At 24.6% G+C, this 22,827-nt stretch overlaps 6 protein-coding genes across 6 annotated transcripts; 4 read left to right on the plus strand and 2 right to left on the minus strand.

Annotated features, from left to right (window-relative positions):
• Positions 1–1,105: 1,105 nt before the first annotated feature.
• PCHAS_1318800 (sortilin, putative) lies at positions 1,106–4,194 on the plus strand (the record flags this gene model as incomplete). The annotated part of the gene is made up of 4 exons (XM_738832.2): positions 1,106–3,389; positions 3,511–3,615; positions 3,782–3,888; positions 4,027–4,194. 4 exons carry the CDS (start codon positions 1,106–1,108, stop codon positions 4,192–4,194), a joined length of 2,664 nt encoding a protein of 887 aa, XP_743925.2.
• Positions 4,195–5,420: 1,226 nt separating this feature from the next.
• On the minus strand, positions 5,421–8,363 carry PCHAS_1318900 (ribosome biogenesis protein TSR1, putative; the record flags this gene model as incomplete). Its single annotated transcript, XM_738831.2, has 1 exon — positions 5,421–8,363. The coding sequence occupies one exon, from the start codon at positions 8,361–8,363 to the stop codon at positions 5,421–5,423; it is 2,943 nt and encodes a 980-aa protein (XP_743924.2).
• A 2,477-nt stretch (positions 8,364–10,840) lies between these two features.
• Positions 10,841–16,813, plus strand: PCHAS_1319000 (rhoptry neck protein 2, putative; the record flags this gene model as incomplete). The annotated part of the gene is made up of 1 exon (XM_729826.2): positions 10,841–16,813. The coding sequence occupies one exon, from the start codon at positions 10,841–10,843 to the stop codon at positions 16,811–16,813; it is 5,973 nt and encodes a 1,990-aa protein (XP_734919.2).
• An 870-nt stretch (positions 16,814–17,683) lies between these two features.
• PCHAS_1319100 (leucine-rich repeat protein) lies at positions 17,684–18,697 on the plus strand (the record flags this gene model as incomplete). The annotated part of the gene is made up of 1 exon (XM_727191.2): positions 17,684–18,697. The coding sequence occupies one exon, from the start codon at positions 17,684–17,686 to the stop codon at positions 18,695–18,697; it is 1,014 nt and encodes a 337-aa protein (XP_732284.2).
• Positions 18,698–19,469: 772 nt separating this feature from the next.
• PCHAS_1319200 (aminomethyltransferase, putative) lies at positions 19,470–21,047 on the plus strand (the record flags this gene model as incomplete). Its single annotated transcript, XM_728358.2, has 1 exon — positions 19,470–21,047. The coding sequence occupies one exon, from the start codon at positions 19,470–19,472 to the stop codon at positions 21,045–21,047; it is 1,578 nt and encodes a 525-aa protein (XP_733451.2).
• Positions 21,048–21,542: 495 nt separating this feature from the next.
• On the minus strand, positions 21,543–22,604 carry PCHAS_1319300 (DER1-like protein, putative; the record flags this gene model as incomplete). The annotated part of the gene is made up of 1 exon (XM_016799174.1): positions 21,543–22,604. The coding sequence occupies one exon, from the start codon at positions 22,602–22,604 to the stop codon at positions 21,543–21,545; it is 1,062 nt and encodes a 353-aa protein (XP_016654502.1).
• Between the last annotated feature and the right edge of the window lie 223 nt (positions 22,605–22,827).

Below are 22,827 nucleotides of genomic sequence, written 5' to 3' on the forward strand. Positions count from 1 at the left end.
ATGATGAATATATTTTTATTAAAAAATAAAAATTGGAGTAAAAATATATATATTTATAGATATATTTTGCTAAAAAATGATATACCCATTATATAAAATATAGATAGCTATAGTTTATATACATATTTAAAGCATTAATCCACGATATACACACAACTATTATATATATTTTAATTTAACTGTTTTTTATCCATGTATTTTTATATTATTCACTCTTATGTTTAAGCTTATTGAATAAGAATGTAAAGGACAGGAAAAAAGAGGCCATACTGAGAATGGTTCATTAATATCGTGCTGTAAATATTAAAATAATGTGAAAATTAAAAATATTCATGTATTTTAAATAAAAAAAATTAAAATATTTATAATATAATTATTATATTTGCTTAATATAATTTCTGTATTCTATAATAATATTTTTTTGAAATGAAATATAAAATATGGGACACAAATATTATATGTATGCATTAATTTCAAAATAATATAAAAAAATATTAGCAACATTTCTTTTCTTTTTTTTTTTTTTTTTTTTGCTACATACTACGGAAAATTTCTTAGATTATATTTCCTTTTAATTATATACTCGCAATTTTTTCATAAGCAAATCAAATAGAATTTTGGTGTATGCATATAATAAAAATGATATATGAATTTAATATTACGAAAGTTACAGCATTCATTTAATCGTACATTTTTTTAATAACTTAGTATATTAATTTTTTTTATATTATATAAAAATATGTATTTAATTTCATTATATCTAGTATATTTTTTTATGTAAAAATTTGAATTATCTTAAAACCCCTTTATTATTGTATGTAACGTAATATACATAATAAAGTATTATATTAATACATGTTTATGTATTTTTTCCATTTCCTTTTTAAAATTTCCTATTTTTATTAATAAATGAAAATCGAATTAAAATAATAATGCTTCGTTATAAGGAAGAATAAATCAAATGCTCAAATGCAAAATCGAAGAAATACGTAAGAGTACTTATTAATTGTGCGTTTTCCATTTCTCGAGAAATATATTATGTATATAAGTATATAGTATATATATCATATGCATGATCACATACATACATACGTGAAGATACAGAATGAAAAAAAAAATCGAACAAAACAATCCAAGGCACAAAAAGTATTCCTATTCAGATGAAAACAAGATGCAAAATTTTTTTTATAAAAGTATAAATAAAAATCGATTTTACCTTTTATTTTTTTTATTCCTTTTTTCGTCATTAATAAATTTAGCACAATGTCAAGTAAAAAAAAAAGTTTCTGTTAGCGAAATCAATTTCGATAGTGCCGTGGATGATGTCCAATGGTGTGGTAACAACCATTCGACCGTTTTAGTAAAAACGGTAAAGGGAAAGTTATATAGAAGTTCGGATGGAGGTAAAATATGGACAAATATAACAAGTAATTTATCGGAAAATCCCAGTAGCAAAAATGATAATACAACAGGCCACACCCCTGAAACTACTGTAGTCGATCTTATTATGGTTAATCCTATTAACAAAAACATTGTATTAGTTATTGGAGCTCATAATAGTCATTATATATCAGATGATGCTGGAGAAACATTTAAATTAATAAATTATAAAAATAAAATTAATTTTTGGCAATTTCATAATAAAAAGGCACATTGGGCTTTAGTTTCATCATGGACTGCTGCTTGCTTTTCGACAGATAATAGCAGTGGGGAATGTATGCAAACTTTATCATTAACAAAAGATTTAGGTGCAACTTTTCAGTTAATAGATATTTATGTCGTTCAATTTAATTGGGGAGATGCAAATTCACATTCCGAAGATACTATTTATTACACACGACATAGAAATAGAAATGGTCACCAACAAAGATTTAGTGGATGGTCTAAAGATGTCGATTTTGTATCTACAAATAATTTTGGAAAAGATGTCGAAGTACTAGTAAAACACGGGAATAAGTTTTTAATATCAAATGGATATATATTTGTTGCTAAATTAAATGATGTAATTAAACAAACAGTTAATATGATGGTATCAACAGATGGAGGAAAAACATTTAATAAAGCGAATTTACCAAAAGATATACATGAAAAATCATATACAATTTTAGATACTTCAGAAGGTGCTATAATGCTACATGTAAATCATGGATCATCATCTGAAAAATTAAATACTGGAAATGTTTATATTTCTGATGCATCTGGTCTAAATTATACCCTTTCGTTACCAAACAATATAAGAACTGCATCTGGTGAATGTGAATTTGATAGAGTTTTAAGTTTAGATGGTGTATATATTGCAAACTTTTTAGATGATCAAGATGAGATGAAAGATGAAGATTTAAAATTCACAAATTTTAAATTACAGTTAGAAGAAGACGTAGAACCAATTGAAACAAATACACAAAAAAGAAAAAAACAATTAATAAAAGGAAAAAATGAAGAAACAGTAAGAACTGTTATTTCTTTTAATAAAGGTGGACATTGGTCATATTTAAAAGCACCAAAAGTAGATAGTATAGGAAATAAATATGATTGTGGAGATGAATGTTATTTACATTTACATGGTATAACAAACTATCATCAATATGCTCCATTTTATTCAATTGAAAATGCGGTTGGAATCATTATGGGTACAGGTAATGTTGGTAGCCATTTAAAATATAAAAGTGATGAAGTAAATACATTTTTATCAAGAGATGGTGGTGTGACATGGATAGAGGCACACAAAGGCCCATACATTTATGAGTTTGGTGATCATGGTGGATTAATTGTTATGTCAGATGATTTGCGTAAAACTAATCAAATTGTTTTTAGTTGGAATGAAGGACAAAGTTGGTTTGATTTTGAATTAGGACAATTCCCAATAGACATTGATAATATTGTAGCTGAACCAACTTCTTCATCCGTTGAATTTTTAGTTTATGGTACAAGAAATGATATAGGTGTTTTATATCACCTTGATTTTAATGCTCTTGGACAACCTTTATGTAAAGGGCTATGGGCGGCAGATTCAGTTTCTTCTGATTATGAAACGTGGTCTCCCTCTAGTGGCTCTTTCAAAGATAAATGTATATTAGGAAGAAAAATTACCTACACACGAAGAAAACAAACATCTGAATGTTTTAATGGAAAAGATTTAAAAAGAGTTGTTGATAAAAAATTATGTGATTGTACACCAGAAGATTACGAATGTGAAACTGGTTTTACACGAAAAGTTGGAAGTTTTGAATGTAAACCAACTGATTCAACATTAACAATTGAAGGATGCACAAGTAGTTCTTATTTTTATGCAACAGCTTATAGAAAGGTTCCTGGTGACGTATGTGTTAATGGTTGGGTTCCTGAAAAAGTTCCTGTTCCTTGCCCAGATTATTCCCCATTTAATAATAGTAAGAATAAATAATATGCTATATTGATTGTCGAAGTTTATTTTAATAAAACACGCAATATTGCAATTGATTTCTTTTATCTATCATTATATTCATTAATTTTTTCATTATTGTACTTCAGGCGCAAAATCAATTTTATTCATACTATTTATTATGGGACTCGTTATGCTTATAATTACATACATATGCAGAGATCCTAAATTTAGAAGCATGTTTTATAATTATGGTAATAATCATCAAAGTGGATATATGTGTTATGCGAATATTTCTTGAATCGAATTATAATTTTTAATTATTTTGCTGTACTTATTATTGAGCATCTTGGCTCATTTATTCGTTTATATTTTTGTTTAATTATTTTTTTTTCGTCACTTTCCTATTTTAATTCATAGGTTTTGACACATTTGAGCATGTCAAATATTCAGTTGTTAAAACGAAAAAAGGAAACATAAATAGCAATGTGTTCGAACCGGAAATGGAATTTATCGATGCGGAACAAGTAAGAATAAATGTGGCTATATCATTTTCATATTTTGCACATATGCAAGCATTTATTGATTTTTAACACCATTTTGTTTTATTTGTTTGACTAATTATATATTAATATGTTCTCTTTTTTATTATATAATTATTAAAGGATAACAACGAAGAAGATGTTCCTACCCTTATGTCATATCATAACGAAAGAAATGGCCAAAGAAACGATTTCGACTTAACTAGAAATAGATCAAATCATAATAATTATATTACATCCAGAACAGCAAATTCACAAAAAAAATATCCAGAAAACATTGAATTATTATAAAATGGGAGTAATGAAACAAAAGACAATGAAATAAAAACATATATAATACCATTTATCCCTTACTGCGCTAAATTGTTTTTTTTAAACAAAAATATTCAATATAATTGTATATATACTTATGGTAATAAAAAGTGATTGGCTTATTAATTAGTCATACCTTTTTATATTTTAATACCATTATTATTACAAAGTCTGTTAATTATTCGGCTACTATAGTTATTACTACTAATATTATTATCTTAACTTTATAAATATAAGTATTTCTGTTGTTGTTATTATTTTATTCGTATTTACTTTTATTTTTTTATGTATTAATATTTCTTTTAATATAATATCCAAAATGATGTATTTTTTTAATTTTTTAGCTTCTACATTTTATCATTATTATTTTATATTTATTTAAACAGTTATCAATATGCTTTTTTGGATTAATACTTATTAATGTTATATTTTTTCCTCTTCATACATTAAATCTTAATCTATTTTTTCTATTTTTTTTTTACTAAAAATACATATTATTTTTTATACTGTTCATATATTTAGCCATATTTATAATATGTGCAATGTTTATAATTAAGATTCATTTTTTGCATACTTTTGTTAGTTTTTTTGTTTATGCCAAACTGTTATGCTAAAGAAAAAAACACCAAAGGAAAAAGAAGAAAAATTATAATATTAATTTTACTATGAACTTAAAATAAATAACACAATTTCGATCAATTAGACAACTTTCATATAAACCTGTCCACACGCTCAAATAAAACTTTACTACTCCATGCATAATTAAAAAATATATATTTTTCCTATATTGATATAATAACTTCGTTTTACATACATATGTGTGTAATTGTTAAATGTGAGGGTATAAACAATAGTCTTGTTTGTTTTTTTTAACAAGATAAAACAAATGAAATTTATTTTAATTGAATTATGCTATCATTAGAAAGTTTATTTAATTTAATAGAGTTTAATGCTCTTAAAATATTATATATATAAATGTAATTTTTAGAAGAGCCAAAAACATAAACAAATTACATTAAATAATTAAATGAAATAAAAAGATGAAGATTGAAAATTTTTAATTAAAATAAGCAAAAAAATGGGAAAATTGTGCATCATATAGGGTTGTTATATGTGCGTATATTCATATGTTGTATATACTTTTCATGTCTATTTATATTTTCCCACGTAAATATGGATAAAAAAATGAATAACAAATCTAATTATTATAATACCATTTTGTGTTCATTTTTATTCGCCATTGGTTTATCGTTAGGGCCTAATTGTGGATCGCCACCCCATGCAATAGGAAACCAAACTGGATAAACCCTTTTATACAAAAACATATAAACTTTGTCGTGCTGCTTTAGAATACTACTAAATAAGCATTTCATTTTTCCGTGTGTTCCTAAAGATTCTAATATTTTTCCGGTTAGTCCAAATTTTGTATGCAATTCAACGGGTTTGAAATAGTTTATATCTTTAGGGTTATAAAACATATTTCTTATAACTGCTTTTTTCTTATGAATTTTAAAAATGTTGCCACAAATACTTATTCTTTTCATAATTATTCTTTTACAATCACAATTAACAACTTTACCATGCGCCACTAACTCTGCATGTGCGTTAAAATCATTTAAACCATTAAATGGTATGATATTAGTATTTCCATTTCCAAAAATACTGTTCACATTGTTTGCGTTGAATAAATAGTCTGAATTTCCCATATTTTGTAAGTTGTTAATATTGTTGTATTGTTCTACTCCATTATTTATTATATTTTTAGTTTTTATAATAAAAACAGGTGAACTAGTAACTGTAGTAAACCCAAATATCGAAGCAATATATTTTTTTCCATGGTTTACAAATTTTTCATACTTTCCCTTAGATTGTATGCTTTTAATAATTTGTTCACTGAAAATTGGAGCCCCCATAAAATGTCGAAACCCACATATAATTTTGAAAATATCTTTAGATTGAACTTTTTCTAAATAAGTAGCAGATTTTTCAATTTCCATATTTACTACTGTCACTTTTCTTTCAAAAGGCAATATGCTCGATAAAATAAAAGGTAGCTTTAATTTCTCATAATTATTCATTAAATTAATTAAATTACCATCATTTTTTATAACGAATATGCAATATGTATCTGCTAGAGAATATTTCTCTTGTATAATCTTACAATTTTCTATATATTTTTTTTTAGAATATTTCATTAAATTTTCATGGCATTCATAATCGTAAACTCGTGAATATGTTAATGGAAGATCTTCATAAACATCAATAAAGGATGTTCTCAAACTTTGTAAACTTCTATATCTTTTAAATCTTTCCCTTGCACATATTTTTTTATTTAGGTAAATATCCTCGCTATTTTCATCGTCTCTTTCGATATCATTATTATCATCATTATCGCCGTTACTATTTTCGTTGCTACTGTTATCACTAAATTTTTCGTTTTCACTATCATCAGAATTGTTTTCTAAAAAGGATGAGCTATTTAAGCCATCTTTATTGCCCCCAAAATTATTAACTACGCCGTTTTGAATATCCATTATTGGCTGAGATCTATCATATGAGCATATGGCATTATCACTTGCTTCATATTTTTCATTGGATACATACATCCATCTATTCTTATTGTTATTATTCATATTTTGTGCATTTTCATTATTAGAAAATTGACCGAATCTGTTCATTTCATCCATTCTTTCCATATGATTACCATTGCTCAAATTTGTATTCAGTGTGTACATATTATTGTTATACTCATTAGATGGTTCATTGCTTTTTATTCCCATTTCCTTATTGAAATTGAATTTATACACAGTCGTATTATTGTTGTTATTATTGTCGTCTTCAGGGTTTAGGTTAAATGGAGATAATTCAGGCATGTTTTGTTTTTTTAATACCATCATCATATTTTTATCATTAAAATTATTATCATCTCCCATATATGGCCGAACCGGTATTAAATTATTTTCATCATCTAAAGTATTTCTATTTATACAATTTTGAATACGATCAAAGTTGTAATTAATATTTGTAGTCATTATTTTCTCATTGTTCAAAAAATTGGTAATAAAGTATTTTTCATTTTCATCATTTCTTTGAATGTTTTGATTTAAGAAAAATTCTGATGTTTCGTGATTTATATCGTAATTATTTCTATTATTGCTGGTGGTGTTTCTTTTCCTTTTCATTGCATCTATAGCATATATGTCATCCAAATAATAATCACCAATGTTCGTTATATGTATAGGGTTGTGAACATTAAAACCTGTACCTTTAACAAACCCTTTTAAATAAATTGAATCATTCTGAGGATTATAAGCATATGAATCTATCATCATATACCCTCTTCCTTCTCTAAATGAAACATTTTTCACTTTCATATTCATTATTTCGTAGTAAAGCTTTTGGAAATTTGTGCTATTATTATCACTATTCTTATTAATGCCATAATTATTCCCAATAGTGTCAGTATAGTTACTGCTATTTATAAAAAATATTTTATCATCCATTGTAAATTCCGAGTTAAAATATCTGGATACAAAATTTTTAGAATATTTTTTGTTCTCACTTGTGTTATACCCTATCCCAATAATTGATGGGACGCCTTGAATTTTTAATATTGATAATAGCTCATATCCAAGATTATCAAATGCTGAATTTTCAAGGGATCCATCTTTAAATATACATAAAATTAAATCAGCGCATTTTGTGCCATCTATAATACCATATATATTTCTCGGTACATCATAAACTACTAAGGACCTTTTTCGTTTTGTTTTGTCGGAATGTATTGTATATATATCATAAAGTTGTATATTATCATATTCTATAGAATCATCTTCATTTTGCTCACATATATATTTTATAAATTCCTTTTTGAAAGATAATAAATCGACATCTTCATGAAATGGCAATAAACATATATTTAAGGAGTTGTAAATGGGAACATATTTTGATTTTTCTTCTAATTCACTTTTTAAATTGCTCGATTTGGTATTATGCGCTTGATATGCTCTATGTAGCATATGACTGTATTTTTCCACTGTTTTCTTTTTTTTCTTATGCGCCTTTTTATTAACATTTTTATTTTTTTTTTGCGTTTTATTCTTCTTAAACTGTTTGTTTACTTGTTTTAAGTGTGATCGATGCTTCATTGTTATTTAAAGAAGAGTAAGTAAACAAATTGTATCAAAAAATTCCTTCCTTTCTACTTTTTTTAAAGCATCAAAAAGCGTAATATCTTCATTTAAAAAAATATATAATTTTCTTATAAGCCTTGATATATTAAAGAAGTATTTTTATTTACAAAATCAATAGATATTTTCATATCAATTTATTGCATTTTATGCATGTTATATTAAAATACAGTTATATATATATTAATTTTTTATTGTTGCAACAGCAAACATAGAAAAAATATCTTTTAAAATGAAGAAAAATTCCTCTTAAATAATTTAAAAAATTTTAAATGTTCTTACAAATATTGATTATATATTTTTTTTTATGGGAAATGGGATGCAGATAATACAAAATGAATGGAAACCTATATACACATAATATTTTTATATATAATATATTAATACGAGCTACAACATTTTTTTAATATTTCATAATACATTAAATTTCATATTGTAGATTCAATAATTTTTAATTTAAATTAATTTTAAATATTTTTTTCGTTTTCATTAATTTCCATTTGCCAAAGCGATGCAAACCTTATATTTTTTTTTAAATATAATGATATATATTTTATATATATAGAAATAGGAAACGAAAAAGAGAAAGCATAAAATATATAGTAATCTTAAAATTATAATATTCCTTCATAGTATATCTTATCAGCTATGTTTATACATTTTATCATAGGAATATATTTTATATTTCAAATAAAATCGCTTGAAAAATTAAAGATATTTAATACAACAATCATAAGGATGCAGTTCAAATAAATGATGTTATATACTTTTATAGAAGTTTCTTTGGCTTCTTTATTTTACATTTCTGTGTCTTTTAGCATAGAAAACTACAATAATTTTTACAATTCGGTATTATTACATAATGCATAATATTAAAAAAAATGCTACATATAATAATTTTTTTGTACACCAAATAAAATTTATATTTAAATGGTTATTTTGTATATGCTTTTTTAGAAAAAAATGGCAAAAGTAAAGAACAATTCCAAAAACTATTTCATTTGTGCATAATATATATCCTATAATTCTTTATTCTAAAAATAAAAACAAAATGTTGGAAATATTATTATATATATAAAATTGCAGAAAAATGGATATAACCTTATAAAAATTGTAATTTCAAACCAATCTATTACAAAAAAATGCATATTCTGAAATTCATTTGAAGTAATAAGATATGGAAAATATTTAAATACTTTTATGCTAATAGTATTATATTAATTTTTATATTTTAACTTTTCGAAATGATACATTTTAAATTATTTTATTTTTACAAAAAAATATACAATATTGACATAGATGAAAAATTATACAACACATTAAAGGCCTATATTTCTAAGGTATATTACTTTGTATTTGCCCCATTTTTTTAATAATTATAAAGTACGTTATATATATACAATTGTTTGTGCTATATAAATGTGTCTAATATGCATATTCTTAATTTTCAAAATATTGTTTGAATTTTTTGTCATACATGTTTTAGAAAAATTCAACAATACATTCTAAAATAAATACATAAAAAAAAAAAAATAATAGTAATATTTATGTATGCATTAAAAGTGACAATGTAAAATGTGTACGCATTTGACAAAATAACATTCATATTCTTTAAAGGAGTATTGTGCGCCCATGTGCAAGCTAATTATTGTTTCAAAGAAAATATTAAAATTTCAAACAAAAGTTAATTCTAGATATTTACATTTTAATGATGATATAGAAGTATAACCATCAAATAAATATAAATAATAAATAGAAAAATGTGTTTTTATTATAATACTTTTTTCTTTATATATTTGTTTTTAAATTCAACATCTTTCAATTTTTTTTAGTTGTTATCAATCTGCAAATGAAATTATAATACTATTTTACATAAAAAGACAACTTTGTGTAAATTTCAAAAAGTTTATATATACAGAAAAAAGTGAAAAATATTTAGTTGCACATGTGTATACTTTATATTTTTATGTTTTTACCATTTATAGATTCTTAGATTGCAATTATTAGATTTTTTATATTTATAATTAAACAAATCATATATATAATGAATTGTATTTTTTAGGTTTGATAATTTTTCGTATTTAATTTTTGTGGTATATGTTTTATAGTGATTTAATTTTTAGTTTTTTATTTTATTTTTTTATGTTTTCTTTGTATGTTTCAAATATTACATGCCACCCAAGTACATAGTTTTAGGTTTAGACATGCATTGAAGAAAATGATTATATTATAATATAAATTACGTGTGAATATATGATATAATTTGTCTGCTTTATTTTGTTTTATATAACTTTATTTTTTCTGTACTATAGGATTTACTATTTAATGATGTGAATAATACACATTAGGCATAACTTTTTTAATGCTTTGTATATTAAAATCTATATTATATTTTTCCTTTATTTTTGTTTTATGTAAATTGTTATAATATTAAAATGTTAAAGGCTACAATTGGTATCATTTTATTTATATGTGTGAACACAGATATTATACGTGCAGAACATAAGGAAAATGTAGTAAATACCAAATTTGTGAGACAACAAAGCCCAACTTACAATCCAAACAAGAAAGGAGATGTTATTTTTTATATGCCCGAACACAATGGTGAAATACATGGAACCAATAATAAGAGTGAAAATATTAATTTAAAAAATAAATCAACAGACAATATCAAAATAGGGCACAATACTGCCGCAGAAATAAATCAAGGACTTGGGTATTATTCAGGCAATTCAACAAATGTGAATAATAATATTAACCAATATAAGAATCACCAAGAGCAGTTTAAATCTATGAATTATCAGAAGCATGGATCCTTTGGAAATCAATTAGAATCAATAAACAAATCAGCACATTTATATAATAATAAGAATAACTCATATTCTTCTGATGGGAATAATAATTATTCTATAGAAAGATGGGGAAATAAGGGAAGTTCGGATATCAATAACGGAAATAATAATTCCTATGGATTATATGGTAATATATCTGATAAAGTGCATAATAATGTATATAACGATAGTAAATATAATAATAGTAATTTTAATATTGATAAAATTAATAATAATGATAAAGAAAATAATAAAACCTATAAATCATACTTAAATTTGTATGTTTCAGATAATAGAATATCTCCTATTGGAAATAATGGAAGGCCTGGACACTTGATAAGTCATTTTAACAATCCTAATCAAAAACTTGAATTTTTACATGGTTTTGATGGCTTATTTAATCAAAACAATCTTGGTATGAACTATGGAGGTAATTATGGATTCAATGGAATACATGTCAAAGGAAAAGGAGAACATGAGAATTTTGGTAATTATGGTCAAAATTTAGGTCCAAATAAGGCTATAGAATACCCACAAACTGTAAACGGCAACAATGTAGGATCATATAAGGCTATAGAATACCCACAAACTGTAAACGGCAACAATGTAGGATCATATAAGGCTATAGAATACCCAAAAACTGTAAACGGCAATAATGTAGGATCAGATAATGCCACAGAATACCCACGAACTGTAAATGGTAATAACGTAGGATCAGATAATGCCACAGAACATCCACAAACAGTAAACGGCAATAATGTAGGATCAGATAATGCCACAGAACATCCACAAACAGTAAACGGCAATAACGTAGGATCAGATAATGCCACAGAACATCCACAAACAGTAAATGGTAATAATGTAGGATCAGATAATGCCACAGAACATCCACAAACAGTAAATGGCAATAACGTAGGATCAGATAATGCCACAGAACATCCCCAAACAGTAAATGGTAATAATGTAGGATCAGATAATGCCACAGAACATCCACAAACAGTAAATGGCAATAACGTAGGATCAGATAATGCCACAGAACATCCACAAACAGTAAACGGCAATAATGTAGGATCAGATAATGCCACAGAACATCCACAAACAGTAAACGGCAATAATGTAGGATCAGATAATGCCACAGAACATCCACAAACAGTAAACGGCAATAATGTAGGATCAGATAATGCCACAGAACATCCACAAACAGTAAACGGCAATAATGTAGGATCAGATAATGCCACAGAACATCCACAAACAGTAAATGGCAATAACGTAGGATCAGATAATACTATGAAATATCACCAAATGGGAAATGGCAATAATGACACAGTACCCAATTTTACTGGAAACGATCAAGAAATATTTAATAACATTCGTAGCTTGAGACCAGTGAATCATGAAGAATTATATAAAAATAAAATGAACCCAATAATATATAATTTACATGGAACACAAAATGGTAATAAAGATGCTGTACCTTATTCCATATCTGTTTCAGATTCTGATTCTGATTCTGATTCTGATATTGAATATTATTCTGATTCTGAATCAAATGGATCAAATAGCAAAACAACCAACGGTAATAGTGAAAATAGTTATGGAGATAGTTCGGATTCGGATAGTGTTTTAAGCTCTGCAAATAAAAATACCAAAGGAGGTTCATATGATGAAGCAAATATGTTTTATAGAGATAATGGTCAAGATAGAGAAACAAAAGAAAAATTAATGAATTCTTCAGAATCGGATGATGAAATAGAAAATCCTTTACATATAAAAATCCCAGAAGGAAATATAAACTATCATTTTTCCAATTACATGAATTTTGATAAAAAAAATATACTTATTTCCAATGATACAGAATTATTAAAAATGATAGGAACTGATTTTTCAATAGGAATGCGTAATTATTGTAGTAAAAAATCAATATCTCCTAAGAAAGGTGATTATTTGGATGTTTCTTTTGAATATTCTAAAAAATTAGAAACCTTAAGAGAAAAGACTCAGCTTAGAGTGTTTAAAAGGAAAGTTAAGTTAATTACTAAAGAAAATAACATTTTAAAACAATTAGAAAATTCTTTAAAAAGAGAAGAATTATCAGTAGACCAAAAAGATACAAAGTTACCCCCAAAATCTAATGAAGTAAAAGATGAAAAAACATCGGAATTAATCAATAAATATAATAAAGTATTAGAAGAGTATATTTGCCATGTACTTTCTAATAACCCTGGGGGATCTCCGTTTGAAAAATTATATTACCATAACCTAGCAATAGGAGAAATAATGAAACCTATAAAAACAAAATATAGTCATGCAGCAACAAAATCTGTTGCGCTAAATTATGAAATTTACATACTTTCTTCTTCAAATATTTATTTATTTGGACATATGCTATTATTATCATTAGCATATCTTTCATATAATTCATATTTTACGAAAGGGACGAAATCATTTTATTCAATGGAAACATTGCTGTTAGCAAATTCAGATTATTCCTTTTTTATGCTTAATGAAATGTGTAATGTTTATTATAAACCTAATAAATCATTTAAAAAAGATTTAACATTTATTCCAATTGAATTAAGACCAGGAAGATATAGTACATATGTCGGAGAAAGAAGAATATTATGTGATACATTAGAATTAATATTAAACGCCGTATCTCTTATAAACATTAATGAAATTTACAACGTTTTTTATAAAAATAATGTTAATGGATATGAAAATTCAGTATCTTTTTCAAATAATGCAATAAGAATATTTTCACAAGTTTGTCCTAGACGCAATGAAAAAAATACTATAAGTTGTAGTTTTGAAGATTCTAATCTATATAAAAAAGTCGTTTCAGAAGATAATATTACTGAAAAAGCAAATCAAAAAGAATTGAAAAGGGCATTCGATCTATTAAATGCATTTAGTGAAATGGAAAATACAGCAAATGATAATAATAATTATCAACATGGTTCCTATATAAAACTTATTATGGAACAAAATTTATATACCGATTTTTACAAATATTTATTTTGGTATGAAAATAGGGAGCTAGTAAAACCACGTAAATCCGGCACAGAAATCCAAAACAAATCCGAAATTTCAAAATATATTTATAATCAATATATGGAAAATCATAAAATATTCGAAAGCAAATTTAATGTACTTCCTAGTGGAAATTTGAAAACGAAAGCAATAGTAGCATTTCATTCATTAATAGATAGATATTCAGATTTTATTAAAAACAAGAAATTACGAAGTCTATACTTAAAATTTGTTTCATATGCTCGACATTTTCTATTTATGAACAGTACAATCTCATCTATGTCCAGATCGAATATCGAATTTGTTCAAATGATATTAGACGAATTACAAATTCAAACAAACATTCCATTAAAACTTATAGTACGAGGTAATTATTTCAATATGATGGATGATCTAGCTAAAAAGGATAAGCTTTTTTATATTAATTTATTTATTTTATCATCATTATCAAGAAAAAATCCAGTTAAAAGCTATTATAATGGAAAGCGAGAACTGTTAAAAGTCTCACTTTCTGAAAAATTTGCGACATCTACATCGGCTTTTATTCCCCATAAACTTCGAAGACTTGTAATTGGAATGAAAAAGGGATTTTTAAAAAAAAAATTGTTAAAATCTTTAATGAAAAATCGACTTTTACAACATATACCAGTAAATCTGTTAGAAAATATCATGACTACTTTCCGATTCACAACACATTCTTTCGCAACGACCGCATTAGCTCAAAATGCAGATCGTGGATTAGCTCGTTTAAGTTATAAAGACAAAAATCCATCTGAATTTGTAAAATCTGTCTTTACTAAAGGAGGTTTTCCACAATATGCTGATAAATTAATGGGGGAATGGTTTTCCAAAGGTTTTGAAGAATATAAAAAAGAAAAAATTGAGAATCTAAATTTGGAAAATGAACTCGACAAGGAACTAAATAATTTCAAAAGAGTGGCTGCTCCTTATTTAGCACTCCAAAATATTTCTGTGGATACGGTTGATACATCATTGGGAGATAAAAAAATCAATAAATTAATTTATAATGAAAACGACAAATGGGATCATTATATAAATAAAGAATATGTAAAGGCCTTAAGTGCATGGATAGATCTTAATAAAGAAGAAGGTATTGTTAATCCAAGCATATTTCAGGCTGTACAAGATAGTAAATACCTTTTGGAAAACAACATAGAGGATAACATATTTTTTTCTCGAACTGCTAAACCAACTAAACAATCAGGTTTTAGAAATGCACTTAATAAAACTCTTTCTCTTGGAAAAATGCTTTTAAGAAAACCTAGCTTTAAAGTGGATCATGCAGTGTGGTTTGGGGCCACTATAAATATGAAAAAGGGATTAGCTTTATTAAAAAAAGTTAGCGAATTACATAAATTAATACGAAATGAAGATGAATCATGGTTAATTAATGAGGCTTTTATGGAAATTGTCGATCACATAATTTTAATGACCACACCTAGTAAAATATCATTCCATGCAGGCTATTTAAGAAATCCAGCAATGCCTGTTATTAATCCATTTTATCATGAACTTTCACATGAAGAAAGAATAAAGGAAATACAAGATTATATGTGTTATGACCATTGTTCGTCATTATGGAAAATGTTATCAACATTTGCGTTACATCATTTAAAAAATCCAGATAGTTTACAAACTTATGAAGAAAAATTTTCTAAGAATTCATTAGGTAACCAAATGACTGATAAAGATTTTGTCAACAATTTTAAAATGATACTCGGAGGAGACGCTGCATTACATTTTTATGATAATTTACTTCCAAAATCAATGAAAAAAGACCTAAAATCTATGAAATATGGTGTATCATTATCATTTTCATATTCACTCAAATTAGCAAAAATGGTTTTTGGTGAAATGCAATTACCTCATTTAAGTCACATGTTTTATGCACAAGCTCCATATTTTGGTCATTTTATTGGAAAATGGCAAAAAGAAAGACAACAAGGTAGATTAAAAGAAGTTTTCGCAGCTATGACATTAGGAACTTTATCGACGTATACTATGTTAAGTGCTATGGATATAACACAACACGCTAAAGATATTGGTATGGGACCTAGTACTAGCTGCTATACATCTCTTGTACCACCACCAAAAAGTATATGTATACAACAAACTGTTAAAGCTGTATTAACTAATTCAACATTAACATCTATGAAGAGTGTCTTCTCGGTTGGTTTATTTGCTGCAATTACACCATACTTATTTGCCCCTATGGCCGGTTTAGCTGCATGGGGCGTATTAAAATCTCAATTTAAAGTAGTAAATAGAATTGATATGGCACTTAAGGGAGCATTCAAAAATATGTGGAACAAGTTTATGTCATTAAAAGGTATCCGCAGATTAAAAAGAATATTCAGAAGAATAAAATTGTTAAGGAGAAAAGTGATAAAAAATGCTGAACAAAAATTAGAAGCAATAGAACAAAATCCAGATGCTGACCATAATCATAAAGTAGCCGTCCAAAAAATCCATAACCCTACAAAGGGTAATTATCACTATATATCTTATGCCAAAATCGCAATATAAAATGACGCAATAATTTTAAAACTAAATAGCAATAGTTAGAGCCCATAAACCAATACTAAATATACGAATATACATACATTTTTTACACTTGTATGTATGTTGTATGCCATTTATACACAAATATTTGTGATAATTTCTTCGTTTTTTGTTCGTTATTTTTTATTTATTTTTTTTCGTGCACCATTTTTAAATTTGTAAATTCTTATACAATTAAAAAAATATATATTTATATATACTTCTGCATTTTCCAGTGTTTTAGTTGTCCTTTTTCTTAATATCTTAATTTCGACTTTTTCAAAATTTAGCTTTTTTTAATTTTATAAATATTATTATCAATAGTAAAAATATGTAATAAAATATACAATATATGAATGCGGAAGATAATTAAAATATTATTGCTTTATGGCATATCTGCATTTATTATTGTAAGAAATACTTATTCCTTAGAGAGCGTATGAAAAAAAATACAATGCATATATTATATGCATATGGTCATAGTTCAGATATATATAAATAATTTTCTTCTGATTTATATTGAAACTTTTTTTAAAACACATACTTTGCGGTTTGTTAATAAATAGTAGATACGATTTTTTAATTTTATATTATATATATGTGAACATTTATTAACAAAACAAAAACGACAATACTCAGGAGATGATTGGCTATAGCGGGAGTTTTTTAGCATATAAATAATTGAAAAAATATATATTTTTTGAATTTGGAATTTTTTTTTATTTATTTCCCTCCATGTATATAGATTTTTATTCTTTAACTGGCATTCAAATTAATTTGTCATTATAATTGGATGACAGATACAAGTAAATTTAAAGTTATAACAAAAATAATATACATATATTATTTACTAAAATGGAAGAAGATAGTAATGCGAAGGATAGAGAGATTATCAAAAAGTTAACTATTGTTAAAATCTCATCCTTAATTAAGGATGGGAATATATCAAATTGCAAAGAACTTATTTTAAAGAATAAAGGTATAGAAGAATGTGAAGAATTATATCAGATGAAAAATTTATGTAAAATCGATTTAAGCCAAAATAAAATTAAAGATTTGTCAATGATTGAAATGAATTTAAATTTATATCATATAGTATTACAAGAAAATTTAATTGATAATATAAATTATTTGAATAATATAAATAATTTAATATTTTTAAATTTGTCAAATAATAAGATAAAATTAATAGACAATATATGTCAATTAAAAAATCTAAAAACGTTAATATTAGCTTATAATGAAATTGAAAAAGTTCCAAATTTATCAAATTTACAAAGTTTGGAAACATTAATTTTAAAAAATAATAATATTGAAATATTTACAAAACCAGCAAAAGAAATGCCCAACTTAAAAAAAATATCTTTATCATTTAATAAAATTAGACAATTTTGTTTTGGTTCTCATTTTTCTAACCTTCAAGAATTAAGATTAAATTCGAATAAATTAATAACTATTGATAAAGATATAATTTATATGGCTTCTTTAAAACAATTATATATACAAAATAATTATATTATGGAATCCGATTTTTTAAATTATATAAACGAACTAAAGAATATCAAAAGTATAGTCATTTCAGACAATCCCTTTTTTAAAAATATGAATATAGAACTATTGAATAATTTTATTCAAAAATCTAGAAATTTAATTACTATTAATTCTGTACCAATTCCCCGTGATAAAAAATTTGTTACATTCCCATTTAATGCTTCACATAATTTATCTTCCACCGAAAACTATGGTAACTCTAATTCAAATAAAAAGGATAATAAGAAGAATATGAAAACACAAAACTTTTTTAAGGTCAAAAAAGATAATTTTCATAAGAAATCAAAAAAAAACAATTATAAAAATATAAAACAATGAAAATAAATAATATGAATGTGTAACAGTATATAAATATAGAAAAATAATATCGTTGTATTTTAAGTGTACATTTGTGTGGGGAATAATATATTTTCATATATATAATATACTAATAATTGTGAGGATTCACAAAAAACATAGATAAAATTTTGTAATAAATTATATAATATTTATTTAAACATACGTGTTATATTCTCTTAAGTTTTTTTTGTATTTTTTTAATATTATTTAAAAAACTGAAAATCTATTTAATATGTTTTGTATTTAATATTATATTATTTGAATTTTTTTTTGTTTTTAACATACAATTTTTATAATTTTTCCGAACATTTTGTTAATTTCCTTTTTTTGACATTACAAGAGTTACATATATAAATATATGTATATATTCAAAGACTAATACGCAATTCCTTCTTACATGCATACCACATGCAGCAAAACATATATAAACTTAAATCGTTTGAAGTTTTTCGTAATTTATAAATTTTGTAGTTATTATAATTTTATATTTTTTAATTATTATGTAGGTTTATACTTATATTAATTACATAATTATTAAGTTAAAATATTCTACCACAATTTTTATATTAACATGGTATTTTTTTTCAGTTGAATTACGTGGAAAAAATTATAAAAAATTGATTCCTTTTATACAAAGTTGTAATCATGCAGCTTTCCAAAAGGTAAAGACTAAAAATAGTAGTGCCAACGGTCATACACATTTTTTATAAAAGATATAAATAGAGTTAGGCATACTATAATTAATAGTCCAATGAGTACACACTTTCTTTGTCAGTTAAAAAATAGGAAGCTTATTCAAGTTTCAGGAGAAGCTTCCTTTAAATTTCTTCAAAATTTAACTACGAATGATTTAAATAAAATAATAAATGAAAAGGATTTTATTATAAATAAAAGCTTGCCTAAAAATATATTATTTAATAAAATTGAAGATGGAAAATATCAAATTAGTAACTCTAATATAAAGCATAAAAAATTGATAACTGGCTTGCCTTCATTATTTTTATCAAATAATGGGAAAATATTATTTGATTGTATAATATATAATATAAAATATATTTATGACCAAAATATATTTCCTATATTTTATATAGATTGCAATGCAAACTCATTGACCACATTATTAAATATATTAGAAAAGAGAAAGTTATCCTGTGATGTCGATTTTAAAGAGATAAATAATATTGCTGTTTATCAGCTCTTACCATGTATATCATTATTGAGTCAGAAAATTTGCTATAACAATATAAGTAATTCTAATAAACAAAATAGCAATAATTATAATGACGGTTATGAAGATTTCATAAATACTTGTAACGATCTCTTAGATATATCCAATAATGAAGGCGCATTTTTCTTTTCTAAAGATCAAAGGCATGATTTATTGGGTTATAGAATTTATGATATAATAGATAAAGAGACAAATTTTATCAATGAATATATTAAATGTAATACAAAAAAAGATCAAACTTTAACAAGCCGTAAAGAAATACATACACACAACAATAACAACATTAAAAATACTTACAGCTTTAAAAATGAAGCATCTGATTTACTCAACAAATTTGAAAAGGAAGAAAAAGTAAAGCTTACAAATGAATTGTTATACGATTTCTTTAAACTCAATTTAGGAGTGATTGAAAATTTATACGATTATTATACTTTTTTTAAAGATGGCAAAACTATTAATAATGATGACTTAAATTTGACTAATAATATCAGTCACAATGATACCAATAATTCGAAGAATTCAAAACCAATAAACAGTAGAGATATGTTTAATTTTAAAGACTTATCTCCTTTTGATATAAACTATGATAAACAAAATTATATATCAAAAGATAAAGGTTGTTATATAGGGCAAGAAGTAATAAACAGAACTAGAAATAAATTGCTTATAAATAAATATAAACTATCACTTTGTATTAATTATAGTTATTATGATATGTTTATGGATAACCAACACAATTTAGATAAGCATATATACAAAGATTTCCCTTATTATAAATATATTCAAAATATTAATAATAATCATTTGTTTAAGTCGTCATTTTTTTTACTCCAAAATATAACGCAGAACAACAAAAATGTTATTAACTACAAGCATCAGTACGATGTGATTATTCAAAATAACGATATAAATAGTGACCAAGCGAATAATATGATTACAATTGGATATATATATTTTTATAACAATGTAATGGGTTTATGTTTTTTAATAAATAAAAAAATAGAGCATATAAAAAATGATTTGTATCAACAATCTTCAAAGATATATATGAAAAGCAGATCCAGTGACACATGCCACAGAATTTCGCTTATACATTTCTAAGAACAATACTAAAAATTATACTGCTACTATTTAATTATGCTGAAAACATAATTGTGCAGACAGTAAAAAAGTTACAAATAAAAAGAAAATGTGGTATTGTGATAAAAAATGTATTTAATATATGATTATATACAAAAAAAATATAAATATAATAAAAAAATTATAACTTATGTTAAAACACAAAAATAAAAAAAAAATTAAAGACAACTAAAAATAATTAAATATCATTTTTACGTATCACATAAGGGATTATCTTTCCCCTTAGTAACTATTACATATATATAAACATTTATGCTGTATAAGCATGTGAACATATATATGTGATTATATGCAATTACAATTTTGAAACAATTTGTTGCATTACTATTTTGTTTGTTTGCTTGTTTTTTTTGTGTATGTGTAATTGCCCATAGCTACTTAGGAATTCTGTGCATTATCAATTAAATATCCCTTTCGATAATTTGGATTTCGTAAAAAATAATAACATAAATAAACTTAAAAAACAAATTCATCAGTATTGAATGAATCAAGGTAATTCCTTAATATTTGGGGAATTTTAAAAAATTTTGTATTGCATTTTTCCAATAAATAAATATTTGAAAAATAATAAATAGCTCCACTTATTACACCCAATATTCCAGATAAGGAAGCGTTAAAATCTTGAGCATGCAAAATATCAATAACAATTGATAAATAAGGCAAATACATATTGTATATATTTATACCAAATATTAAGTTCGATTTATTATATGGGTTTAGCATACAATTTGTAAATAATAAAGATTTTAACAACGCTGTTGAATAAAATGGCTTCTTCATAAAAGAACAAATAGTAGATAATATCGTAATTTGTGATAAATAAAAAGCAAGGGCTTCTGATGATCCTACAGATTTTTCTAACTCTTGGCTTTGTAAATAAAGCATATAAATATTTGTTAATACATATAATGAAATGTCGCCATAAAACAAAGCAGATGTTATAATTCTATAAAACTCAAAAGCTCTTATAATTCTCTTATCGTGTAATGCAATATCTTCAGGTCTTAAACCAAATAAATTAAGTACCATAACTAGAAAAGATGTTGATAAAAAAAATTTTGTTATAATTTTTGTATCTTTATATTTATGAAGTAATGTTGATTTTAAATTATTAATATATTCTTGTAATTGCTTAGCGTTTAATAAAACATCTTTTAGGAGTTTATCTCTCTTTTTTTTAATTTCATTAACATCACTATTTATGTGTAGGTAACATGAATTTTTTTTTTTTTGCAGAAATTCATTGATTTTTTTATTTCGAATATCATTACTAAATAAATTGCGTCCTTGAAGCGTTTTTTTGGGGATTCTTATATGGAAAAGAATATTTCTTTTATAAATTACGCTGTTTATACTGTTTGAATTTTTTCCCCTAATTTCATTATATATTAACTTATTCGTAATGCCATTGGGTATTTTCTTTATATGATATTCTTTTCTGCATTCAACGCGAACATCTTGTATCCCATTGATGTATATAAAAAATAATAACACGTAAAAAAAAATACACATTTTCATATTTTTATGTATACTTCATGCTTATAATTTTTTTATGCCTATATTTGGGTTTGTATATACGAAAAAACTATGGATTTCCCTATATTTTGTTGCGTTAATCTTAATAGCGTTTTTCTTTTCCTTTTAATATGCTTACTTTTATCCATCCGTCTTTTTAAAATTACCAATCTTTATTATCATTAAAAAAGTAAAGCCAATACATAATACGTTTATTTCATTTTAC

This window comes from Plasmodium chabaudi, assembly GCF_900002335.3.
Source record: "Plasmodium chabaudi chabaudi strain AS genome assembly, chromosome: 13".
NCBI classification, from domain to species: Eukaryota; Apicomplexa; class Aconoidasida; order Haemosporida; family Plasmodiidae; genus Plasmodium; species Plasmodium chabaudi.